This window comes from Anolis carolinensis, chromosome 4 (assembly GCF_035594765.1).
Source record: "Anolis carolinensis isolate JA03-04 chromosome 4, rAnoCar3.1.pri, whole genome shotgun sequence".
NCBI lineage: Eukaryota > Metazoa > Chordata > Lepidosauria > Squamata > Dactyloidae > Anolis > Anolis carolinensis.
Genome location: NC_085844.1, coordinates 144,277,027 through 144,301,830, shown reverse-complemented (window position 1 = coordinate 144,301,830; position 24,804 = coordinate 144,277,027). Strand labels below are relative to the sequence as shown.

General features: G+C 36.9%; 1 protein-coding gene across 5 annotated transcripts in view; it reads right to left on the bottom strand.

Moving 5' to 3' along the window:
- col11a1 (collagen type XI alpha 1 chain) overlaps positions 1–24,804 on the bottom strand; it is a 314,486-nt gene that overhangs the window by 205,771 nt on the left and 83,911 nt on the right. For 3 of the 5 annotated variants that reach the window (XM_008109137.3, XM_016993104.2, XM_016993103.2), the window contains exon 6: positions 249–374. The exons of the other annotated variants lie outside the window; for them this stretch is intronic. In XM_008109137.3, coding sequence (XP_008107344.1) covers positions 249–374 — 126 coding nt within the window. The remainder of the gene's footprint in view (positions 1–248; positions 375–24,804) is intronic. 5 annotated transcript variants of the gene reach the window in all.

The window sequence follows — 24,804 nt, the reverse complement described above, 5'->3', positions numbered from 1 at the left end:
GGAATATGAGGAAGGCATGAAAGGAAGCAAAGTAAGAAAAGCCAAAAAAGAGAGAGTGAAAATAAAGAAACATATTGCTGTCCATCTTCCAGCCTGCTGCTGTGGGATTAAAAAGAGTTTCACAGAGAAACAGAAAAGGAGGGAGGAGGAAAAAGTATGGAAAGCATGATTAACATAAGACACCACATGACAAAACGGCATGATAGATGAGAGGGACGTCAGACAACAAACAGACTACATGCTATTACCTCAGTCTGTGCTACTGTCTCTTCATATAGCGGAGGTCCCTCTGTTACAGTGTCAAGGTCTTTATAATCTCTATAATCTGGATCCCCATAGTCATAGTCATATTCGATTAAATCTTCCGTTGCATACTAAATTGCAAAGGGAAAAATACCAGGCATTGCTATGTTAGTAGAAGCAAACTATATTAGAAATCATGGAAAGCTCTTTCTTAACTTTTACTCACTCAGAAGAAAAAGTTAAGGGAATGAAAGCACTCGCTTTATCAGTAACATTTCCTTATATTCTTTTTTCTCTCTTTCAGATTTATATAAACTGAAAAAGCAAGCTGATCAAGGTTGGTTTTTTATTAGAAGGAAAACAGATTCCTTTATCATGGTTTGTTATTAGCAGATATTTTGATGATTAGATATTATATACTGGGTGTCCCAAAAGTTGCCATACACAGGAAAAATGGGGAATTGTATTTAAATGTACTTTTATTTACAAAATAAACATTTACTCTACATGTTGGTCACCTCTTTTTACACACACACATGAAGTCTTCTCCCCCACTCATGGCGAACACGTTCCAAGATCTCTGTTGTTATTTAAGTCTAGATGTACCCCTTGCCATTGATGCCTCAAAGATAAGGAAGATGTCATCTCAAACCTTGTTTTAAATGCAGTCTGACAGATTGTGCAAATACTGTATATAGAATTAAATATATAATATATAATGGCATATAAATATAATATGAGTTTGTTAATTTTTCTTATGTATGGTGACTTTTGGGTCATCCAGTCTAAAACACATGGATTAAAATGCTTCACCTCAGATTTCCCTAATGTCAATTAGAAGGAAAGTTTTCTTGACCGAATCTGAAAGCAAATTATTGTGCAAAATTCCTTTCAGTTCGTCCCTCTTTCATTGTATTTTATTGATTTTCCATTTATGAAAGACCAATAAAGTAATGTTAGGGATACAAAACACTTCCAACAATCACCCAGGTAAGATATTCTACAAATGCATTAACATATTTGAAACAAAATCCCAGTCAGTAGGTATGCAGCAGTAATATACCAACATGGATCATGGAAGTGCTAATCTGGTGAAACCAGTGCAAAAATTAAAGGTGACTAAGTTCATTTTGCTTCCCCAGATAACTTTTAAATTAGGCCCAATAAGTTAGTAAAGTTAATTGAAAGAGAACTATTTCAGAATGCAAGCAGGAGGTTCTTTTTACATTCTTCCACACGTAATAAACCCTAAAATACCAAGTACTCTCTCACACAGACAAGGGTAAAAGCGGCAGCAGTTTTGTTCTCATCCTTCTCATCACTTATACAAGTACAATGTAGCTTGGATTGCAATACTGCAGTGTTGTCACTTTCCATCCTTGTCAGAACAACAGTGGTAAGGAATGAAGGGCAGGGGATAAACAGCACTGTAACAGAGTAACATAAGTAAGTCCTGTCAAACATCAGAGAGAAAGAAAGAAAGACAACAGATGGTAGCTCTCCCACCCAAAAAAGCTGAATATTTAATGTAGCTTCCTGTTGGAATCTCAAATCCAATTTCTCAATGGACTCAATGAGATTTACAATAGTATTGTGCTATAATTCAATGAATAGTCAATGATTTGATTTAGTAGGGACTAATAATTAGACTCAGATTTACTTTTGGCAACAACGTTTGTACACAGCTTAAAACTCAAATGGTTTAATCTGCATTTTCAAGTAATAATCACAAATGTTTTTGTAGCCTGTTCATTGCTGGAGCAATATCATCTCATGATGTAGGGAACAGCAATCAAAGAACAGATGAACCTTTTGGCTTCACATTCTCCACATTCATATTTTAATGGCATTTTTTCATATATTTGTGCATTGTAGAAAGCCACACATCCCTAAATATGACTCAAGCAACATACTGTGATAGGGTTTGTTTGTTTTTTAACTAATCATGGAACAAGACTTTCCAATATTTGTGAGCTTCCAGTTGTGAATTACACTGTCATGCAGATATTTATGTAAATACCTGGCTCTAGAACACTGAACTACAAAAATGTTTGCATTTGCTCATAGACAGCCACCTCTTTCCATGTATTGCAAAGAATGATTCACAGTGTTAACGCTGTGATGAATTACTTTCAAAGTTTCCACACTCAATGAAATAACCCAGACATACTAATAAATGAAGGTGATGCAAAAGGTGTCAATCATTGATAAGGAATTGTAAATGGTGCATAATCTAAGGCAGGGGTCCCCAAACTTTTTAAGCAGAGGGCCGGTCCACAATCTTTCAGACTGTTGAGGGGCCGAATTATCATTTGGAAAAAAATACAAACAAATTCCTATGCATACTGCACATGTCTTATTTGTAGTGCAACAACAACAACAACAACAACAAAAGAACAATACAATATTTAAAAATGAAAACAATTTTAACCAACATAAACCTATTAGGATTTCAATGGAAAGTGTGGGCCTGCTACTGGCCAATGAGATAGTCAAGTTAATTAGGATTGTTGTTGTTGTTGTGTGCCTTCAAGTCATGTCAGACTTTGGCCGAGCCTAAGTCTAAAATTAATTATTTATTTACTGCATTTATTTACTACATTTATATCCCACCCTTCTCACACCGAAGGGGACTCAGAGCAGCTGTATGTACATACATTATATTATTAGCATAACACAATATTAGCATTATAAATTACTATATTGAACTATACCACTATACTATTATATAATATGTAATATATAACATATAATTAATATTATTATATTATTATTATATTGTGTGTGTATGTGTATGTATATATATATATATATATATATATATATATATATATATAATTATAGTATTATATTGTACAACATAAGATTATTATCAATATTATATGTATATACAATATATTATATTATTAAAACTGATATAAAATATTATATTATAAAACTGAGGGCGGGGGCCAGGTAAATGACCTTGGAGGGCCACATCCGGCCCCCGGGCCTTAGTTTGGGGACCCCTGATCTAAGGACATAGCACAGGTGTATGAAACCTGTGACCAAAAAAAAGACCACAGCCTCATTTGGCACGGACTTCAGACCATTTTGAAAACTCTAGCCATTCTTGGCTCTAGCCACACAAACATCTAATTCTGTCATGCCTATTTCTGGAATGTGAACTTCAACAGTTTCTCCACTCTTGCAATATTCCCCATTAGTTCTCAAAGCTTGACATAAACTTGTATATAATGGAATTTCCACATTAGAGAATTCTAGGGCTCAAATCCAATGGTTACCTTCAACTACAGTAAACTCGATGAATAATTCAGAACTAGGTAAGTCAACATTTATGTAAGTTCCGCTGTTTCAATTGATGTATTCCAGTTGTGACTACCCTTTGGATTCAGATTGCTTACTGAACTCTTTGAAAGAAACCACTGTTTAACAATGTGAGAGTTTATGTTTGATGGGAATATCTTGCAAATGTTAAAGTTTTGGACTACAATTCTCATGTACAAACCTGGGAGCTATAATCCTAAAATATAATGATTCCACAGCTCCGCTAAATATATCTTGCTTTCCATTTGATGCAAAAACCTTATATAAACCTTCTCATCAATAAAACAAGAAAAAATATCAAATTTCAATAATAAGTAATCCAGATTTAATGGGCACATTGTTATTAAAGAAAAAAATCCTTTTTGCCTCAGACTTAATTATTAAACTTCATATTTAATAATTTGATGCAACCTGAGTAAATTTAAAGGTGGAATATTATTATAAATATTGGCAAAGCCTGCCTTGTTAAAATTAGTACTTAATAGTGGCATTCAGTCTTATTGTAAATCTTATTCAGCATCGGCATGTTTTTATTAAAAACCATTTTGATATTCAGTGGTGAACATCTTTTCATCCTTATGAAAACATAAACAAGCTGTAATAAAAGCCCAATTATCCAGAAAATAGTTGGTATGCGCAGAATTTATAAAGGGGGGAGAATAGAATCCTGTGTATTTATTACTAAAAAAAGACACAAGGAAGGAGAAAGGGAGGGTTAGACCCATCATTGGTCTTACCTACTAGCATTCATACTTCCATATAATTCTGAAGATATTTTTAGGATTCAAATTCAGTAAATGCAAAATAAAACAGTCTCACTCATTCTTCCTTATCCCTTCCGAACAGAGAATTCCCTCTAAATAAAAAACATACTGGGCAGTACTCTCATGCATGAGTGATGGACAAACACCTTCTCCTAACCTCTATTTGTAAATATAATTATGATATTCAAAATACAATGAGGTGTAGAAACTAGACTAGAAGAAACCTAAATCTTGATCACTAGATTCCTCTTAGTCACTATTCCTTATCCCTTCCCGTTTCCAAAAAATGTTCTAAGCAATGCAGCAGCTTTTGGGGTTCATGACAGAAACTGAAAAAAAAAATCGAGAGTCTCAAGAACCATAGAAGCCACACATCTGAGTCTGCGTGCTGTATCTCCCTATTTTCAATTTCAATCTCCTGTGCATGAATGGTAGACAGCCACTGCTGTCTATGATGAACACTCCCCATTTTTGTTGGAGGTTTCTACTTACAGGAGAGTTTACAAGAGTAAAAGAGGCTCTGTATATTAGATTTCTTCAAAAATCTAATGTACAAGTGACAGGAAGTAGGGTGACAGGTTCAGTATCCCTTATCCAAAATGCTTGGGTTCAGAAGTATTTTGGATGTAGAATTTTCTTGGTATTTGGAAGTTCTGTATTTGCATATACACACAAAACAAGATATCTTGACTATAGGATCTATGTCAAAACACAAAACTAATTTATATTTCATATGCATCTTACACGCATAGCTTGAATGTAATTTTGTACAATAGTTTCAATTATTTTGTGCATGAAACCAAGTTTGTGTACACTGAATCATCAGAAAGCAAAGGTATCCCTATCTTGTCCATCTATTTGGACACCTTTGAACTTTTGAGTATTTTGGATTTTAGAACTCTGGATAACCCATAATACACCTCATGTTCTTCCTTCCACCTTAACACAACATGCTTTGAAAATACTTGAACACAGCTATATCATTCTTAGGGCCTCATCACACTTGAGCATTTATCCACTTTAAATCAGGTTTCTGCCTCCTGCAGAATTCTGGGGTTTGTAGTTTGGTGAGGCCCAGAATCTGTCTGGCTGAGCTGTTTAAAGGCCCCTCCCTAAAGTGGATTTAAAGTGGATCCAAACTGTAGATGAAGCCCTTATATCCTGTATGCTGCTAAACAGGGAGATGAAAATGTCCCAGAAATCACAACCATTAAGAAACTGTGTTCCCATAGTTTTTGAGTTCCTTATTTTCCTGACAGTAGGCACTGCATCTTTCCTGCTTCCCAATGAAAGGGTTAATGATAACTGTAAAAGAGTTGCAGGAATCCTACCAGGACAAGGATCTCAATTGACAGAAGCACTAAAGCCACTGGCAGGTACTAGTGCTGGTGTCACGGGGTTGTGAGTTTAATACAAACTTGGAATAATCTATATTGAATAACTCATTTAAAAGTCAGATAGAGAACAAATTGACTGTCTCATTGATATCAGTGCCAACAAACTCACAGAGAGAACCTTCTACCATTTGCTTGGTATGGTTTGTGGGATCTCCCCATACCACTTGCATTCTCCCTTGTGCCACTTCCCTCCCGTAATGGATTTAAGATTTTAAAAAGACAATGAAATCATTTTGAAAGCCTAGCTGCCATGGAGAGGCAAACAAGGATTGGGTGCTGGTGTGTTGTATGCTTAACAGCTGCACAGAAGGCATAAAATCAAAAGGTGCATCTTTCTGTACTGTAGAGAGAACCATGATGGGACACACTTCAGCCTGATGGGATCATCTGTTGCAGCCCCAGCTCAGTGCATAAGATCCAGGTATTTTTTTTTAATCCCGGTTTTATCCCTGTAATAATAGTGACCTACATCAAGATGCTTGTGGAAAAACAATGGAGTACAGGGAGAAAAGTGAGAATGGTGAGCAAATGAGCACAATCTGGCATATTACTAGTACACAATAAAGGCTGGGCCTTTGCAGTTATAACACGCTGACCATCATAGTGTTGGTGAAAGGTAGCAACCACTCTAAACTAAATAATCCTTAGAGGCTGGTTTTTGGAAAAGCCATAACAAAGACTGATGCAAAATTACCACCTTTTTATGGAGTAGGCCAAAAAAGTATATGGTTTCTGGGCATTATGAAAACTGGACAAAACTTATTAAAAGCCAGCCAGAGGACAACTGGAATTCCAGTGAGTTAAGGAGCTAGCAGTCTCAAATGAAATCATAAAAGTATCTTTCTCAAATCTCCAGTGCTCCTTAATTAAATTAAAATATGCATGTCTAAAAGAAGACATGGCAGCATTTCCCTGAAACTCATTTTCTTACTATTATAAAAGTGCAACTTTTACAAACGTTTCTTTTCTGCCTCTGCCTCTGTGAAAGCTCTATTGATAGAGAACAAATAGGTTGTGTCTGCAAAGGAATGTAACACCTCAGTGTCTCTCTCCTCTTGCAAGTCAGCCAAGGAGGCTCAATTGCAAGCATTCATGGGCTTCTTTGGGGAAACAAACAAGAAATGAATGAAAAATTTGTCGCTGCCGAAAACTGCATTGAATTTAGTACAATCATGTTATGATGGAAGGTGAGGCAGGAAACCATTTAAAAGAGATGAGACAGATTGAGAGCATTCCAATGGTTGGATTTGCATATTCTTTTAATTATCCACAACAATGCCTTTCTGCTGCACGAATTTGACTAATATCATCCCCATAGTTGATGGTCTAATTATTGATAAATATGGCTGGCATGTATGAGAAAGAGAAATTCCTTGGCCTCCCTAGGGTTTGAAAAATATATATAAACTGACAAAGATATAGAATCCTTAATATTAGTCACTTCCAGGGCTTCTGTAATGCAGGAGCCAAGAGTGTGGATGATGTGCCATGAATAAAGCCACCCATGATCTCAAGTTCTTGTATAAAAGACTAATGATAATAATAATGACTTAACTTATGATGTTTCATGAACACATGAGCCACCAATTCAATCAACACTGAGCAGGCAGAAAGAAAGATTCATAGTGCAAGAACAGAGAATATCCTTTGCATACAAAAGTATCAATGATCAACTACTGGCATCTCCAGATGGGTCCAAGGAAGACCATAGAAACCTTTTGCCAGCCAGGCCCCATCTATACATGCTGTAAAATCCAGAATGAAGTTGATTATTGGGAAGAGGGGAGATGTGTTTAAAAAGTCAGGAGAAAGTCCAAAATTGGTAATAAAATGCACTCCAGATGAACAGTGTAAGGATGCTGGAGAACAGAAATTGGGAGGATAATGAGCAGCCATCACGTAAATGGTGCCATGTCTGGAAAATTCAGATAACTCAGTGGTTCTCAACCTGTGGGTCCCCAAGTGTTTTGGCCTACAACTCTCAGAAATCCCAGCCAGTTTACCAGCAGTTAGGGTATCTGGGAGTCGAAGGCCAAAACATCTGGGGACCCACAGTTTGAGAAAAACTGAGATAAAGGAACTGGGTATGGCACTCTCAGGAAAGTCAACCTTTTCTCTCCCTTTCTGCTTTTTGTTTTTTACTTGGAATAAGAGTTTCATTGATTATTCTCATCCAGTTCAGTACATTTCTCCAAACAGAGTAAGAAAAAAGTCATTTTGTTGGATTGATTCGGCACAAGGGGAGCTTTGTGGATGTCACGGGAGCTTTTTCATGGTTCCTTGGGGATGTGTGGAGACCCTCCTGAGTGGAACTGGATACAGCTGTGTAGAAGCAGCCTCAGTTTAGGGTTGTTGTATGTTTTCCGGGCTGTATGGCCATGTTCTAGAAGTATTCTCTCCTGACGTTTCACCCACATCTATGGTAGGCATCCTCAGAGGTTGTGAGGTATGGAGAAACTAAGCAAGGAAGGTTGTGAGGTATGGAGAAACTAAGCAAGGAAGAAAGTCCAGGGTGAGAGAAGAACTCCTTGTCAGTTGGAGGCCAGTGTGAATGTTGTAGTTAATCACCTTAATTAGCATTGAATAGCTTCATCTCCTGGCTTCTTCCTGCCTGGGGGCATCCTTTGTTCAGAGTCGTTAGCTGCCCCTGGTTCCCATGTCTGGAACTCCTCTGTTTTCACAACAACCCTGTGATCTCGGTCATGAAAGCCTTCGACAACACAGCCTCAGTTTAGTTGACCTTATTGAGCTAGATGACCCAATGATTGGGCATGCTAAAAAGTACATTCCTATGGTAGCCAATGAGAGGCTTTGAGAAAGTTTTAGGACCTATTTAGGATCTAAAAGAGGTGGGAAAACACTTACCAGGCTATATTACATGAATCATAGTAATGAGGAACCACAGTACTGGTTATTGAGATGTGGTCCATTCAGACTCTTTCTACACTGCCATATAAAATAGATTATCAAAGCAGATAATCCACATTATCTGTTTTGAACTGGATTATATGACTCTACACCAGGGGTCCCCAAACGTTTTAAGCCGAGGGCCGGTCCACAATCCTTCAGTCTGTTGAGGGGCCGGATTATCATTTGAAAAAAATACAAACAAATTCCGATGCACACTGCATATGTTTTATTTGTAGTGCAAAAACAACAACAAGAAGAAGAAGAACAATGAAAGAACAATACAACATTTAAAAATAAAAACAATTTTAACCAACATACATTTATCAGGATTTCAATGGGAAGTGTGGTCCTGCTTCTGGCCAATGAGATAGTCAAGTTAATTAGGGTTGTTGTTGTTGTTGTTGTTGTGTGCTTTCAAGTCATTTCAGACTTTGGGTGAGCCCAAGTCTAAAATGTATTTATTTATTATTTACTGCATTTATTTACTACATTTGTATCACACCCTTCTCACCCCAAAGGGGGCTCAGAGTGGCTTACAAATTATATGTACATACAATATATATTATTAGCATAGCACAATATTAGCATTATATATTACTATGTTGAACTATACCACTATAGTGTAATATTATTAGTAATATTATATGTAATATAGAATATATAATTAATATTATTATTATATGGTATTATTATTATTATTAGTGTTATATTGTATTACATTATAATATTATTATCAATATTATATGTATATACAATATATTATATTATAAAACTGAGGGCGGGGGCCAGGTAAATGACCTCGGAGGGCCGCATCCGGCCCCCGGGCCTTAGTTTGGGGACCCCTGCTCTACACTGCCATACAATCTAGTTCAAAGCAGATAATCTGGATTTTATGTGGCAGTGTAGAAGGGGCCACATAGTTGGTCTTGCATTTATTGCACAAGCCATTTCTATCATGTAGCACTTGAAAAACATCTTGGACCAGCGGAAACATTTAATCCATTCATTCCAGTATGCCATGAGCAGTTCTCTATGGACACAGCAGCTTTGCGTGATATCACTCACAATTATTTTCTATCACCTGTAGAAGTCAGGGATTGGAAGACAGAATCTTTTGAATGCAAAGCTTATGCTGTACCATTGAGTTATGGCACCATACTTAGATCGGCAGTTACTCAGCATTTAAAATAGAACTGTATACAGCTTAATCATATATATATTAACAATGGTATGATCTGTCTGACAGCAGAATTAGTGACTGCTATGGTCTCTGCCAATCTTGCGGCTAATAAAATTGCTAAGGGCAGGTTAGAAAAAGTTCTTAGGAGACCACAAAACAAACAGAAACATTGACTGAATCAAAAATCAGTGCCAAGTATGTTAGAAATAAAAAAGGCACACAGTGAGTAAATTGATATTTATGCTAAGTATTGCCAGAGGCATAGTTTGAAAAGCCAGTCATTCATGAATGAGAACCAGCAAAGGCACACACAAAAAGTGAGGGTATTCAGAAGGCTGCCTTGCATCATGCACAATGAACTGGAAAATATTTCAGCTCTTCTAGGATGTTGCTTTTGACATTTCAATAAAGTTTAAGGTCACTTTATTTTTATTTATTTTTTTAAAAAGCTGCATTTGGTTGTTTGTTGTCTTCATGGGGCAGAAATACATGGCCCACATAAATAGTGGCTGCAACTTTCCATCTCATGCTATCATAAATTTTTGGAGAGCCCATTTAGAACAGTGCAGGTTTAGTGATATAAAATCAAGACTTTCACATTTAAAGGGATGTCCAGTGGGGTCCAATGGCTACTATCTTAGTTTTAGATATAGATTGTAAGACAGTAGGCTGTGGTCCCAATCGGCATAATTTAACAAGTTCTAATTTTCCAGTGTCCTGAATTCACAAAATAACAGAAATGGAGACCATTGTATATTTTTACAACACATATTCCTGTAACAATTGTTATTCCAATCCCTATTGCCATACCCTCATTCGTAATTATATATCATAAGAGTTTGTGATACTGGTTCCCCATAAGGAAGCATTAACAATTCACAGGCTAACACATTTTATTATGAGATACAAGGAGTCTATACAACTTTGTGAACCATGAGAATCAAGGTATCTTTATGTGTGCAAATCCAGAATGTGGGGTGCATCTACATTGTAGAATGGTTGCAGTTCGACTGCCATGGCTCAATACTATGGAATCCTGGGAATTGTCGGTTAGTGAGACACCAGCAGCCTTTGGCAGAGAAGACTAAAGACCTTATAAAACTATAACTTCCAGGATTTTATAGCAGAAGCCATAGCATTTCAAATGGTATCAAACTGCAATAATTATACAGTGTGGATGCACCTACAGTCTGTTTCTCTTTTCCTTAAAGAAGGAAATATGGGTCAAATGAATGATTCTGTTTTTACATTACTAAAACTATAAGGATGAGAAAGTAACTCCTGAAAGAGTTATCATGGGAAAAAGATGTCTACACTGAAGCTTTATCACCAATCCTTGTTTCCACAACAAGCCAAATTTTTCAAAATCTCATTATCACAGGGAAGGAAAATGAGATTAAATCTATAGAACAGGGACACAGACAGCAAAACAAAAACCATAGGGGTTTAACCATTCCCTTTGTTATCCAAAGCTTAGACAGATAGATGATAGATAGATAGATAGATAGATAGATAGATAGATAGATAGATAGATAGATAGATAGATAGATAGACAGACAGAGTTGCAATTAAAATATACCTGTTTCGACTTACATATACATTCAGCTTAAGGACAAACCTACAAAAACAATCTTGTTCCTAACTTGGGGACTGCCTGCATAAAGGTATGATTCAGTTTTAATGGTCACGGAAACATCTTATGGAATTCTGAGATTTATAGTTGAAGGAAGGATCTTTGGAAGGCTCAGGCAGAGAGCTCCTGATTCCACAGTATACAGATATTTACATTCAAATCAGTTTGCTGTGGAAGAAAAGGAGCTAAAATTAAGATCTGTCTCTGGCCATGTGCAATCTCTTTGAAACTATCCTGACAGGATTTTTTAGGATTTTGTTTAAAGAAACAAACAAGACATCAAGCGGTTTGTACCTCTCTGTTTTCTTGCTTAAAAAGGCATGAAGCAGCTGGTTTATACTAGGCTTTCTAGATTTGAAGACCTGTAGCGATGTCAGCTAGGGATTGCCTCTGTATCCATCCTGGCTTGTCACTGCTAGCTTAACTATTTCCCCCCTTCTAGTACATCTGAAAATAAAACAGATTATTTTTCGCTTTCTTTTCTTTCTTTTTTTACTTTTAAGTAAAAACACTATGTTCTCTGGTGTTCCTGAGTCCAGAAAGAAGGGAAATAACCCCATCAAAAGCATCCCACTGTTTAGGGAAGTACAGAGATGTGAAACACATATTGCAAAGATTAAGTTGTCTCACATCTGACCACAACTTACAGAAACTGTCTGAAATGTTATATATTTTCTGAAGATCAGAATTTCATGTGACATGTGTAATGCTGGACTGTATATCTCAGTAATTTTCCACCTGGGGTCCCCAGATGTTTATGGCCTACAACTCCCAGAAATCCCAGCCAGTTTACCAGCTGTTAGGATTTCTGGGAGTTGAAGGTCAAAAACATCTGGGGACCCCAGGTTGAGAACCACTGGTATATCTGCAGATATAAGTATATTGCTGGATGGTACATTGGCGGATATAGATTCAATTATAACCTCGTACAAAAGGTAATTAAAAATAACAATGAAATATTAGTAGTGTGTAAATGTTCTTTTTTATCCCTGATTTCGAATGCAGTGATTTTTTTTAAAAATGTCATTTTGTACAGAAATTTTGATATTATCACACAGGGGAAACCTCCCTCCCCCCCCTCCCCCCAGGCCGGTGCCATTTCACCAGCAAGTGTGGCAAAACAGTAGGCGTGGTGACGCTTCCCCAATCATACAGGAAGGGGAGCATTGCCCAAACATCACTCCCATGTTTGGGAAGAAGCATCTGAGGATGCTTCTACCTGGTTTGGGGCAGGGATTCCACCAGAAGTCACACTACATTGTATGATGGCCAGCATGAGACTCTGTCCCCAAAGAAGGCTCAAGCATCCTCGGATGCTTATTTTGGAATGTGTTGAGGTGGTTAGCGGAATGATTCCCTAACGCCTTTCCTCCAGAATGAACAGGAGTGTAGATAGTGGGGGGGGGGGGGGAGGGGGGAGATTGCTCCCCAAATAAGAATCCTGCCAACCGTGAAATTTCCCCAAATGTCTCCAAATCATTTCCATTGAAGTAACTTAAAACTTCACTTTAGCATTTAAAAGTACAGTTTAGGCATTTGAAGAAAAGGAGTAGGCAAAGTTAACAAGGGAATGTGAATATAGACAATACAAGACTTCTGGGATTTCAATGTCTCACCCTGCAATGCTAGAAATTTGGGGAAAAGTTATAGGGAGTAAAATTCTTAGGTGGGTAAGGCATTCAGCCCTCATCCTTACCCAGCTCCGAATGATAAAGTCCCCATGAAGATTGACTATCTCTTCAATTGTTTGTCAAAATTTCCTCTCCAGGTTCATAAAAGTGTGTAAAAGTGAGCTGATTATTTGTCTTGATCAATTGGATCTGTAAGCTACTCAATCCAATAGGATCAGTTCGCAGAAAACTTTCCCCTAACAATCAATTAATGCAAGTTGTATGGCTTTCTCAATGTATATTGTAAACATAAACATATACAGTGTTCCCTCACTTATCGCGGGGGTTAGGTTTCAGGACCACTCGCAATAAGTGAAAACCCAAGAAGTAGGGACACTATATTTATTTTAATATTTATACATTATTTTAGTAGTTATATACTATTTTAAGTCTTTATCAACCAATCGTGTGTTGATAAATTGTCTCCTTCTCCTTCTGTTGCCGCTTGGGCTCCTTTTCTCTCCCTTTGACTTCTCCTTCCTCCCTTCCTTAGGCTGTAAATTGTAATTTTTATGATTTATAACAGTCTTTTAGAGTTTATCAAAAAACCGTGAAACAGCGAAACCGCGAAAAGTAAACCGCAAAGTAGTGAGGGAACACTGTATACCAGGGGTCCTCAAACTTTTAAAGCAGAGGGCCAGTCTACAATCCTTCAGACTGTTGAGGGGCCGAATTATCATTTAAAAAAAAAAACGAACAAATTCCTATGCACACTGCATGTCTTATTTGTAGTGCAATACAACAATAACAATTAAAGAACAATACAATATTTAAAAATGAAAACAATTTTAACCAAAATAAACCTATCAGGATTTCAATGGAAAGTGTGGGCCTGATATTGGCCAATGAGATAGTCAAGTTAATTAGGATTGTTGTTGTTGTGTGCCTTCAAGTCATTTCAGACTTTGGGCGAGCCTAAGTCTAAAATATTTATTTATTTACTACCTTTATTTACTACATTTATATCCCACCCTTCTCACCCCAAAGGGGACTCAGAGCAGCTGTATGTACATACAATATATTATATTATTAGCATAGCACAATATTAGCATTATATATTACTATATTGAACTATACCACTATACTGTAATATTATATGTAATATATAACATATAATTAATATTATTATATGGTATTATTATTAGTATTATATTGTATAACATTATAATATTTTATCAATATTATATGTAACTAGCTTTGCCCGGCCACGCGTTGCTGTGGCTTATGGGAATCCTTTGTTGGCCATGTGGAATAGCAGTGAATAGCCTTGCAGTCTCAAAGCCTGGCTGTTTTCTGGAGTAGCTGGAGCTTTTTGTTGTATGAACGAAGAGGCATGGATGAGGGGTTGTGCTGCCAAGTTTAGTGTTTCTGGGATGTGTAGTTTTGTTGTTTTGTCCTAGGCCGAAATTTCATTACCCTTTTATATATATAGATATAATATTATATTATTATAATATAATATAATATTACATATAAATTATTATTATTATTATTATTATTATTATTATTATTATTATTATTATTATTATTATATGTAATATCCCCCCCCCCCCCAAAAAAAAGGTCTAACTGCCATTCTGGACCAGAATGAAGAAGACAGGGCCAGGAAGACTTCTTTCTACCATGTCTCCTGTATCAATTTAATGATATAATAATATATAATAATATTATACTATACCTATATTATAATATATTGTATATACATGTAATATTAATGATAATATTATGATGTAATACAATGTAGTAATAATTATAATTCACTATTATAATTGTATATTTATATTACATGCAATATTACTAATAATATTGCAATATTAGTTGTATAATATAATATATTGTATGTATATATACTTGTAAACCGCCCTGAGTCCCCTTCGGGGTGAGAAGGGCGGGATATAAATGTTGCAAATATATACATAAATAAATAAATACAATATATTATATTATTAAAACTGATATAAAAATATTATATTATAAAAATGAGGCCGGGGGCCAGGTAAATGACCTGCCCTCCAAGTTTAGGGACCCCTGCCGTATACCATGAATTCTACTGGGAATCCATTTTTATTGATGGAGATGGGGGCAGAAAAGATAAGAGATTTCTTTTCCTTTTACTCTCCCCATTGAAAGGAGTCAAGTGCCACTACAGGCCTAAGTAGACTAAAGAACAGTTGAAAGCTCTTCTTTGGGAAAGCCAATTTGATGATATAGGCCCAATCCACCTGTCTAACGGAATGCTACAAATAGGTCTGCCCCAGGATGCTTTGTTGCCTGGAGGAAAAGACAAGATAGTTTTCATCTCTCCAGTATCACATAAAGCAATTAAGTGGACCACACTAGCAGATTAGTCATATTTAGTGCTGGGAAAAAGACAATATCTGTCACTTAGGAGTGCAGCTGAGGAGGCAAACTAGCATGTATAATTCTACTTAGAAAAAGCCAATTTGTTTCCCAACATCCTGAATAACAGTGAAGCCAATCTTGCCCTAACCAAACCAAGCTATATATAGAATACATATAGCTTTTGTGCCAAAACTGCAGCTGTCATGTAATGTCTCCTGCAAATGCTGTGAACAGGCCACACACAACCAAGCAGCCCTCTCTTTGATCCTTGTACTTTCCATCTGGACCAATCATTTCTCCTGATTATATCTTGCAAAAATATGTGACATTGCTGCTGCTCCTGCATCTAGTTCTAAAACTCTCTTTTGCTTCATGATGGGATATATTGTAAAGGAGAAAGTAAATGGCTCCCCATTACATTTTGCGCGCTATGAGGTGAAAAAAGAATTGGCTACATGGCAGACATGTGACATCATCAATGGCATGCACTAGGAAGTCAAGTCAGAAGAGGCCATTTTGTCAAGGCGACCTGAACTTCTTATAAAGCAAGCCAAGAATCATTTATTCACCATTAATTGTGTATAAAGGAAATCAATTGTACAGATATCCAGAATCTATCAGAGTGGCAGAGACTATAGAAAAAATGTAGAGAGTCTGTGATCATGGAAAACTTTCCTGCAGTCATGAAAATGACTTTAAAATATGGCTTTAGCACATTTCACAGCTCATTAGTGCTTGTCCTAGTGGATCAGCACAACTTCTATACTCACAAGGATGATTTATTTGGCACAAGTATCTCCCCCTGCCCTAAAAAATAATAAAGGAGAATTTGGCATAGTTAATGCAGCAGCACATGAGAAAACTACCTAGGCAGACATTTGTTTTAATAAATCCAAAACTTTGCAATTACACACACAAACACACAGAATTGTTTCTCTTGAGAATGAAATAAACCTCTACGAATAACGCTGCATATGTGGTTAATAACAGGGAAGTCATTTTTCACTTTTTTCATTTTTAAAGCAATGTATGATTAATTTTAGCCATTTTCTTTGGGCTATGAAGAAGTCCTTGTGCATTTTTTGAAGAGTTTACGTAGTTTGGGACTAATTTTCTGCAAAAAATTGTTTGTTGGTTTTTCTGTTTGGTTATTTTCCCCACAGAAAACATTTTTTGACACAGAAAATAATTTTCAACCTCAAAAGAGATTTAAAAGGAATTTAATCCGAAATAAACAAATAAGGCTCAGTCAGATGGTACAATGGACAGTCCATGCAATGTCCCACCATTAGCTCCCAATAATGACAACTTTTTTGCACAAATAAAGCCTATAAGGTCAAGACAGGGACTCAGATCATGACTCATATCGTAACTCAGGCTTTTGCACTGTATACTAAAAAGGTAATATTTGATTACTTCTGTCATATAGAAAGAACACAGCAAACGTATCATTTTACAAAGGTGGGTGGTTTCCAGTAATCTGATGTTTTTGTAAAGGCCCTGAAAATATTAATATGAGGTAATTTTCAATGGCGAGGTTGACCAAATGCCTTTCCTTGTAATGTGTATCTTGGCTCCTTATGATGACTGTTATGGAACTCTTTATTCTACGGGCATCTTACTGAGTCTGCCACAAAGGAAGTTGCTTTTACCAGACATGATTATTTAACCATTGAAACTAACCCCATTGAATCAATTCAGCAGTCACGCTCTGGAATATCCAACAGAAAGTATTTCACAATTATTATTTTTTGCTATAAATGTAACAAACAGTCATGGGCCAGGTAACTGTCTCATCTTTTTGTTTTTTTAATTTTTTTTACCACTTTGCTCATTCGGAATGAATGAAACGGTACACCCCTCTCTGGTACAGAAATATCAGTGAAAAGAAAGGAAAGTGGGAATGGTAATTGTTTGGTCAGCTGATTTTTGGCATTCGGCTGCAGGCCCTGGCAAACACAGGTGCTTTGTGCCTGCTCAGTCCTCACACACTCTCTTTTCAAGGAGAATATGTGTGTGGCGAGCATGCCTAAAGTGCCAGTACCTGCCAGGGCCTACAGCCAAGCACCAAGCACCTCTTATTCAGTGATTGGACCAATTGGAAGGGCCTACAGCAGAGAGCCTCTTATGCAGCACTTGGCACACTCGGATATAGACCCTGGCAGGGCCTACAGCCAAGCGCCAGGTGCCGAGCGCCAGGTGCCAAGCACCAAGCACCTCTTATTCAGTGCTCAGCACTCGGCGCACTCAGATGTAGGGCCTGGCAGGGCCAGGCACCGAGCACCAAGCTCCTCTTACTCGGCACTCGGAGCTCGACTGTAGGCCCTGCCAGGCACTGGCGCTTTGCCTCCAATGGGCTGAAAATATTCATTTTTTGGACCTTTGACAAAAAAGCTCATTTGGAACGGTGCCCGTTTTCAGGATAGGTGCTCGAAAATTAAAATGGGCCATTACGAATGAAACAAACAGGAACGGATAGTGATTCTGTACAAATGCACAAGACTAGTAACCAACTGATCTTAAGAACATGGACATGAAAGGTTCGTGTGTTGTATTACTGATGTTGGGGATCTCTACAAGGCAGCATTGCCAAAAGAGTATCACCAAATCTGTAACCTGCCTCAGGGCAAATTTTCAAAATTACCCTTTGATTTCTGAGGATTTTCCAAAGGAAGAAGGGTTTTCTGACAATTTCATTACACTGGTCCTGGGCCTCGTAATCACAGCATGGACTATGTACAGATTGTACACCTTGAAAACATCTGCTTTAGCCAGATTTCACCTTCATTGTTCAATTCTGGGCACCACCACTCAAGAAAGATATTAAGAAGCTGGAATGTGTCCAAAGAAAGATTGCCAAGTTGATCAAATATCACATCAAGCCTTTAGAAGAATGACTTAAGGAGCTGAGTATGTTTAATATTTTTTATCAGAAATAATTTCTTAACTAAAAACTCTATGACAGTGTAACAGACTGTCTTGGAGAATGATGGACCCTTCTTTGCAGGTCTTTAAACAAAAGTTTTATTGACTTCTTTCAGAAATGCTTTCATTGTGTATATCTGCATGGCAGATGGCTGGACAAAATGGTCCTAAAGGCCCACTCCAAATCTATGATATTGATTTTGTATAAAATAATGGGACCCCTGGAAACCTCAAGAATCATAATTCACAATACATTTGGATGAACAATGAATTTTGTTCTCTTTTGTACGTTCTTTGGCTAGGAGTGAAGTCTTTCTGCCACCCACTCCAAATGATTATGCAAAGTGAAGTAGTATTGAATAGTATCCTGTTCATTTCATTTCAGTGTCAGACATGGAACAATCCCATTGTTGCATACCAATATCCAGAAAAAGGAAAGGCTCATTTTCAATTCAAACTCATCACCAAATGGGAAAATATTCCAAACTGAGTTGAAATCATGGATAGGCAGTGCCAGGAGTGATACCATGGTCCAAACATAGCTACCAAAAGTAAAATAGTGTGACAGGAAACCATCCAAGCTCCAGCTGTAGAAACAATTTGCAAAATCCTGTCATACAATTTCCCCTTTTAAACTCACATCAGAAATATGCCAACAACTTAATTGTTCTCCTGTTCCTTCTTTAGAATGTCTGTAGTTACAATAAGATCGTGAGAACATATTAAAGATACATTCGTAATTATTATTGCACATGGTTAGGCAGTGTGATTGCGAAGTTTAAGGATGAACAAAACCTGGCATTCCTTGATGCAAGACTATCTTTCCATTGTGATCTCATGCTTCCTACATTAGAGAGGAGTGTATTTGTATTACACAATCGGATCATCATCAGTTCCAATAAAAGAGGCTGTTTTCTTCATTAGATACATTTCAGAAGCATCACTTCACCAATGCAAAGAGAAGAAACTAAACCATAAGGGAAAATCCATTAAAAATAAAATAAAGAGATTGCTTTGGAAGTAGATTACTTTCTGAATACTGGAGGAAAGTTTTCTTAACTCCTGAATCACCTTTATTATGCAATATAATTTTGGAAGAAAAAAATGAAAAAAAAATCCTGCTTTAAACATGACAATTTCAGAAACATTAAAAGATATGTTTGTACTAAGTTAATAGTCGCTTTGAATCTCCTTTGTGGAGAGAAAAAACAGGGTATAAATAAACATAATAATTCAAATGATACAAAGTGTTGTAGCACTTCTGATATAATTATTGTTTTCAAAAGAAGTTAACTATTATCATGTACGCTGAACTCAATCGACAGACCCAGTTTTTTGAACTGAACTCCCCTACCTGTATTTTATAATGTGTTTTATGAATACTGATGTAAGTTAATAATAATTTTAACTGATTTATATTGCACTGTATAATTTTTATATATGCGTTTTATTGTAAGCCACCCTGAGTCCCCTGTTGGGTGAGAAGGGCGGGATATAAATATTGAAATAAATGAAATAAATAAATAAATAATGGGAAATGTTATCAATTTTCTTGCCACTACAAAAAATGACTGTACATCTAAGTCAATGTTCTGCATTCATGAATCACTACTTTAGTCATGATTATAATATTATTGCCTCAATAATAACCTTCAACCTTCTTTACTGGGCATCAGCTGCATGGAGAGAAGGAGAGTACCTTTTATTGGTGATCAGAGCATGGGTGAATGATATCTCCATCAGGTTTGGGTGAGAAGGTTGAACAGAACAGCTTAATTAATTAAATTTACTTAAACAAAGTAGCTAGTTTAGAATACTGCTCACACTTTATTGGGTTAAATTATTTAGGATAATGCTGCATCCAAGTGAGCAGCTCCTCAAGAGTGCACAAAAATCAATGGCTACTGGAATATTTATGATTTTCATTACTCTAATTGCCCTCAGGAAACAGACTGAAATGCCTTACTAACAAGAAAATTTATCTCTACAGGCTTCAGTCCTACAGGTATGGTTAAATCCTGCATGTCAGATCTGAAAGTGGTGCCTCATGCAATCTGTGTCTTAAAGGAAGTAGATATCCAGTAAGTTTGCAAGTCTTTGGAGAATAGAAGGGTTAAATTAGCATTCTAAAATATGGTACACAGGGGTATTCCAAAGAACATGGTTAAGCTTCATTGGATCTTCCGTTCAAAAGAACAGTTCATTTAGAAGCATCCCCCGCCTCCTTTCGTTCACATACTCCTTTGAATTGGGGCAGGGCCAAAATAAATGAAGCAGAGCTCCCATTTGGGAGCCATTTCTCCATCCCCAGTCAGGCTGTGAGATTTATGAGGCTATGGGATACTGTTCCAAGCAAGGAACTGAGGGGCCTTTACTATGAAGTCTTTCTGAACCAGACTGCACTGCTCACTAGAATGAGTATATATATATACTACAGGGAACAATTCAGCTTTGAGAAGGCCAAGGGGTGCATGACTAAATAGGACTTTTTCATCTCTTGACTCCAGAGATGTGGCTAAATTAATGTGATTTGCCTGGACACAGTTCAATGCATTTGTGTTTACAGTGCAGAGGGAATATTTACAAAAGTCAATGCTCAGGTTTTTCAAAATGTTATATGGGAGAAATAGAATTTCACCCTCACCCAAAACTCTTTTGATTATGACTACGATAATGATTTTGCAGCACTCTTTAATGTGGGCTGCAGTTCCATTACCTGGATATAGAGGCCTTGAATAAGATCCATAGGAAACTAGTATCTAGAAAACCACTGTATTAATCTGTTGAGGATGAGGCTAAAGTCCTGGCTGATACCATGATTTAATCATGTCTGGTAACTTAAACAGTTGGATCCCTGCATTTGTTGAGGCCTCACAATCCTAACTAGCTCCCAAGGCTTTTTTCTTGCCCTAATACTCATGAGTTCTTTGTGCTAAATCAAATCAAACAGTATAACTGGAAGAGAGGGGAATGATATTAACAAAATAATTGGAAAATGGTTTAAAGGGTATTCTCAAATGTCTGGAAATCCTGACAAGAAAAATCCCAAACTGAAGAGAATCTTCATGGTTTGGGACTTTTTTAATACAAAAATTCACACATGGCTGTTTTGCCCAGCATTTTCTATGCAGGAAACATTGTTTCTGGGAATAAAATGCTGTTTCCTGCATAGAAAATATTGTTTTCTACACAAGAATAGCCCGTGGGAATTTTGTGTAGAGTCAGTCAGAAACTACAAATAAACTTTTATAACTTTAATTTGACAATTAAAATTTCAATAAGATTCTTCCTCTAATTATGCTTGTAATATGATTTGCCGTTTTCACCACAATTTTACCTTTTGAAAAAATTTCATTGCATTAGCCATCAAGGGAACAAGATATTGGGTTGTTGTAAGTTTCCAGGCTATATGGCCACGTTCCAGAAGCAGTCTCTCCTGACATTTTGGAAATCCTGGAATGCTTCTGGAACATGGCCATACAGCAACCCAATGATTCCAGCCATGAAAGCCTTCAACAATAAATTGAACAAGATATTTCTTCATCAGTCAAGATCAGCAGGCAACTACCAGTCCTTGTAGAGTTCTGATACTTTTTGTGGTCTCTAAACAATACTGATATTTCTAGATCTTGAGAGTATACAAATTGTGCACGTGAGTTGCAGAGTTCAGTCCATATGGCCATGTAGAAGCAGAATAAGCAGTTACACCATAAGATAAGGAATTACTACATCAGTAGGCATGACGACCCATTGCTGAAATGGCCACTGGAAGTAGCATGAAGAAAGGATGTGACAAAGTTTGGAAAAGTTACCAAACTGCAGTCTTATATGATCAAAAGCAGAAAGGAAACACTGATTATTTGATGAGTTAATGGATGTGTGATACTATGTGAAATATTTTGAAAACTCAACATTGTAGAGAAAGAGAAAGCATGGCGAGGGAAACCAAAGTAATCAAGGCTCTTGCACTAAGTCCACTATAAGAAAAGGATTTGACAGAAGTCAACTTTTAAGTAAGGCTAGTGAGATATGGGATCCTGCTCAGCCCTACTTAAAAATCATAATCTCTGACATGGGAAACCTATGCAGAAAAGAAGTAAGACTGAGATCACCAACCTTATGTTGGATGGATTTTGTGACCCTATATATTAGATAAATTAGAGTCACACTCTGATAAACATGTCTCACAAAATGTGAATTCTAGATATTTCTAATTATTGCTTCTCCTATGTAGTGGTATCTAGTGTCTTCCATGTTATTGCGATGCTGAATCCCTCCAGATTGCAGGGCAATCTTTAAGGTGCTCTCTACAGTTCTGAACCTTATCCCTAAATGGATTCAGCACTTTGGATAGCTCCTTTCAACATAATGAAAATTTGGAATGGATTTATCTCCCGTTCCAATAGTAGGGTTCTCACACAGTAGTACAGATGGAACAAGAGATCCTCCTCTCCTTAGCAACTCAAACAACAAAGCCAGATTTTGGAACAAAAAAAAAAACCTCACTTAATTTTATATGACCCTCCAACTTCCATCATCTCTGGAAAGAGAATAATAGAGAACAAATTATGATATCAAGTATATGGATTTGATGTTGTAAGAAAGAGGTGCAAAGTTTGCTCCAACAGTGAAGATAATAGTTTTTTTTCAGTTTCTGTCATAGCTACCTCCGGCCTCCCCAACTGCTAGGAGAGTTACTCTCCCAAACCATCTGACACTGGAGACTTCCCTCTACAGAAAAAAGCTGCACACCTTAACTTTTTGTTGAAGCATCCTGTGGCACATAGCAAAGCCTATGTAGGTGGAAGATCCAGTCCTTGAAAATACCTATCTGTTTCTTTGCCTTTAATATCATTGCTATAGGAACTTTTCAGGGAAATGCTACCAGAAAGCTCATCTTATTCACAACTTATGCAACAACTTGAAACATCAACAGCTAAGAATAATGTATTACTATTGTTAGAAGATTTTGTATGTCAGGGTGGGGATATGTTCCTCTTTTCTTTCTTTCCTTCTTTCCTTCTTTCTTTCTTTCTTTCTTTCTTTCTTTCTTTCTTTCTTTCTTTCTTTCTTGCACCTCTCATGCAACCACACACACACACATGCACAGCAAGCCCCATCACATCACTATGTCAAAACTAGAAGTGATGTACACTGTGCCCTTCTTGTTAACTGGAGTTTTATTCCAGAATCCCCATGGCTATCAAAATCCATGGATGCTCAAGTCCCATTATATACAATGGCATGGTAAATGGTATGTCTTGTATGAAACGGCAAAATCAAGCTTTGCTTTTGGATTAAAAAATTGTTTTCAAGCAATGGAAGATTGAATAGTTATATGAAAAATCTGTGGCTTTGGAAGCCTAACTGTAACATCATTTCCAATTTTAGTTTTGGTGGTGAGAAGGTGGGGGTTTGATGAGAAGGAGAAAACAAAACTGCTGCATTTTTACAGGGGTTTTATCCTTTTTGAAGTTTTGGGAGCCTATAATATTTAATTTGGGGCAGATCCTGATTGCTTTGATGAGTATGTTTAAGAGTAGCAAGGATTACTCCATACAGTCTGAAAATTGCATTTCCCCCACCCGTTCAGTAAGCTTTCATGTTTCAGTGTCAATTTAATATGTGTGATGTAGGAGGGCTGAGGCCAAGTCTCATCCCCACCAAGAGTATCCAGTTCAAGTTCAGGAATGCATGCATTTTCCATCCCTGACTCTTCCCACTGGCTTGCTCTTCATGATGCCCACTGGCACAGCTTTGATATTCTTTTCCCTCTTGGATGCTGACCACCAACTACAGCAAATTGATACTCATCACACCATCTCACTGGTCACTTCTAATTCCCCCTTAATTCATGACATACATTTTGATGATGTTGGTACTGATGATGATGGTAATGATTTCTATCCTGATTTGTTTCCCAGGTCAAAGCTTAAAGCAGCTCCCAATAATTACAGAAGACACCAACAGAAATGCACAAGACATAAAGTTCTAAAAAGATTAAGCAATTAAAATAATATGATCCATGGATAAACAGAAGCATTTACTTTATCAGCAGGACTGGCTAATTAATATATCAAAAGCCACGGAAGCAAGTCAGGAAAGATGGCCCTGACACCATTAAAAAACTTTTTGGGGTTAAGCTTTGTATGGCCTTGATATAATTAATCATGAATGCATACAAGACTAGGCATAGTGGATAATGTATGTGCCCTGAATTTACGCACATGCACACATGCACACCATGTTATTCAACTATGCACGCAATATACAGTGTAAGATATAAAGAACCACATTCTTTTATGTAAATCATGTAATATGAAATTTTTACACCATTTTTCAAGGAATTATTTACAGGAAGAAATGTTAAATAGAAAAACTTTTTAAAACATACTCGATCAAGATGGTTAAA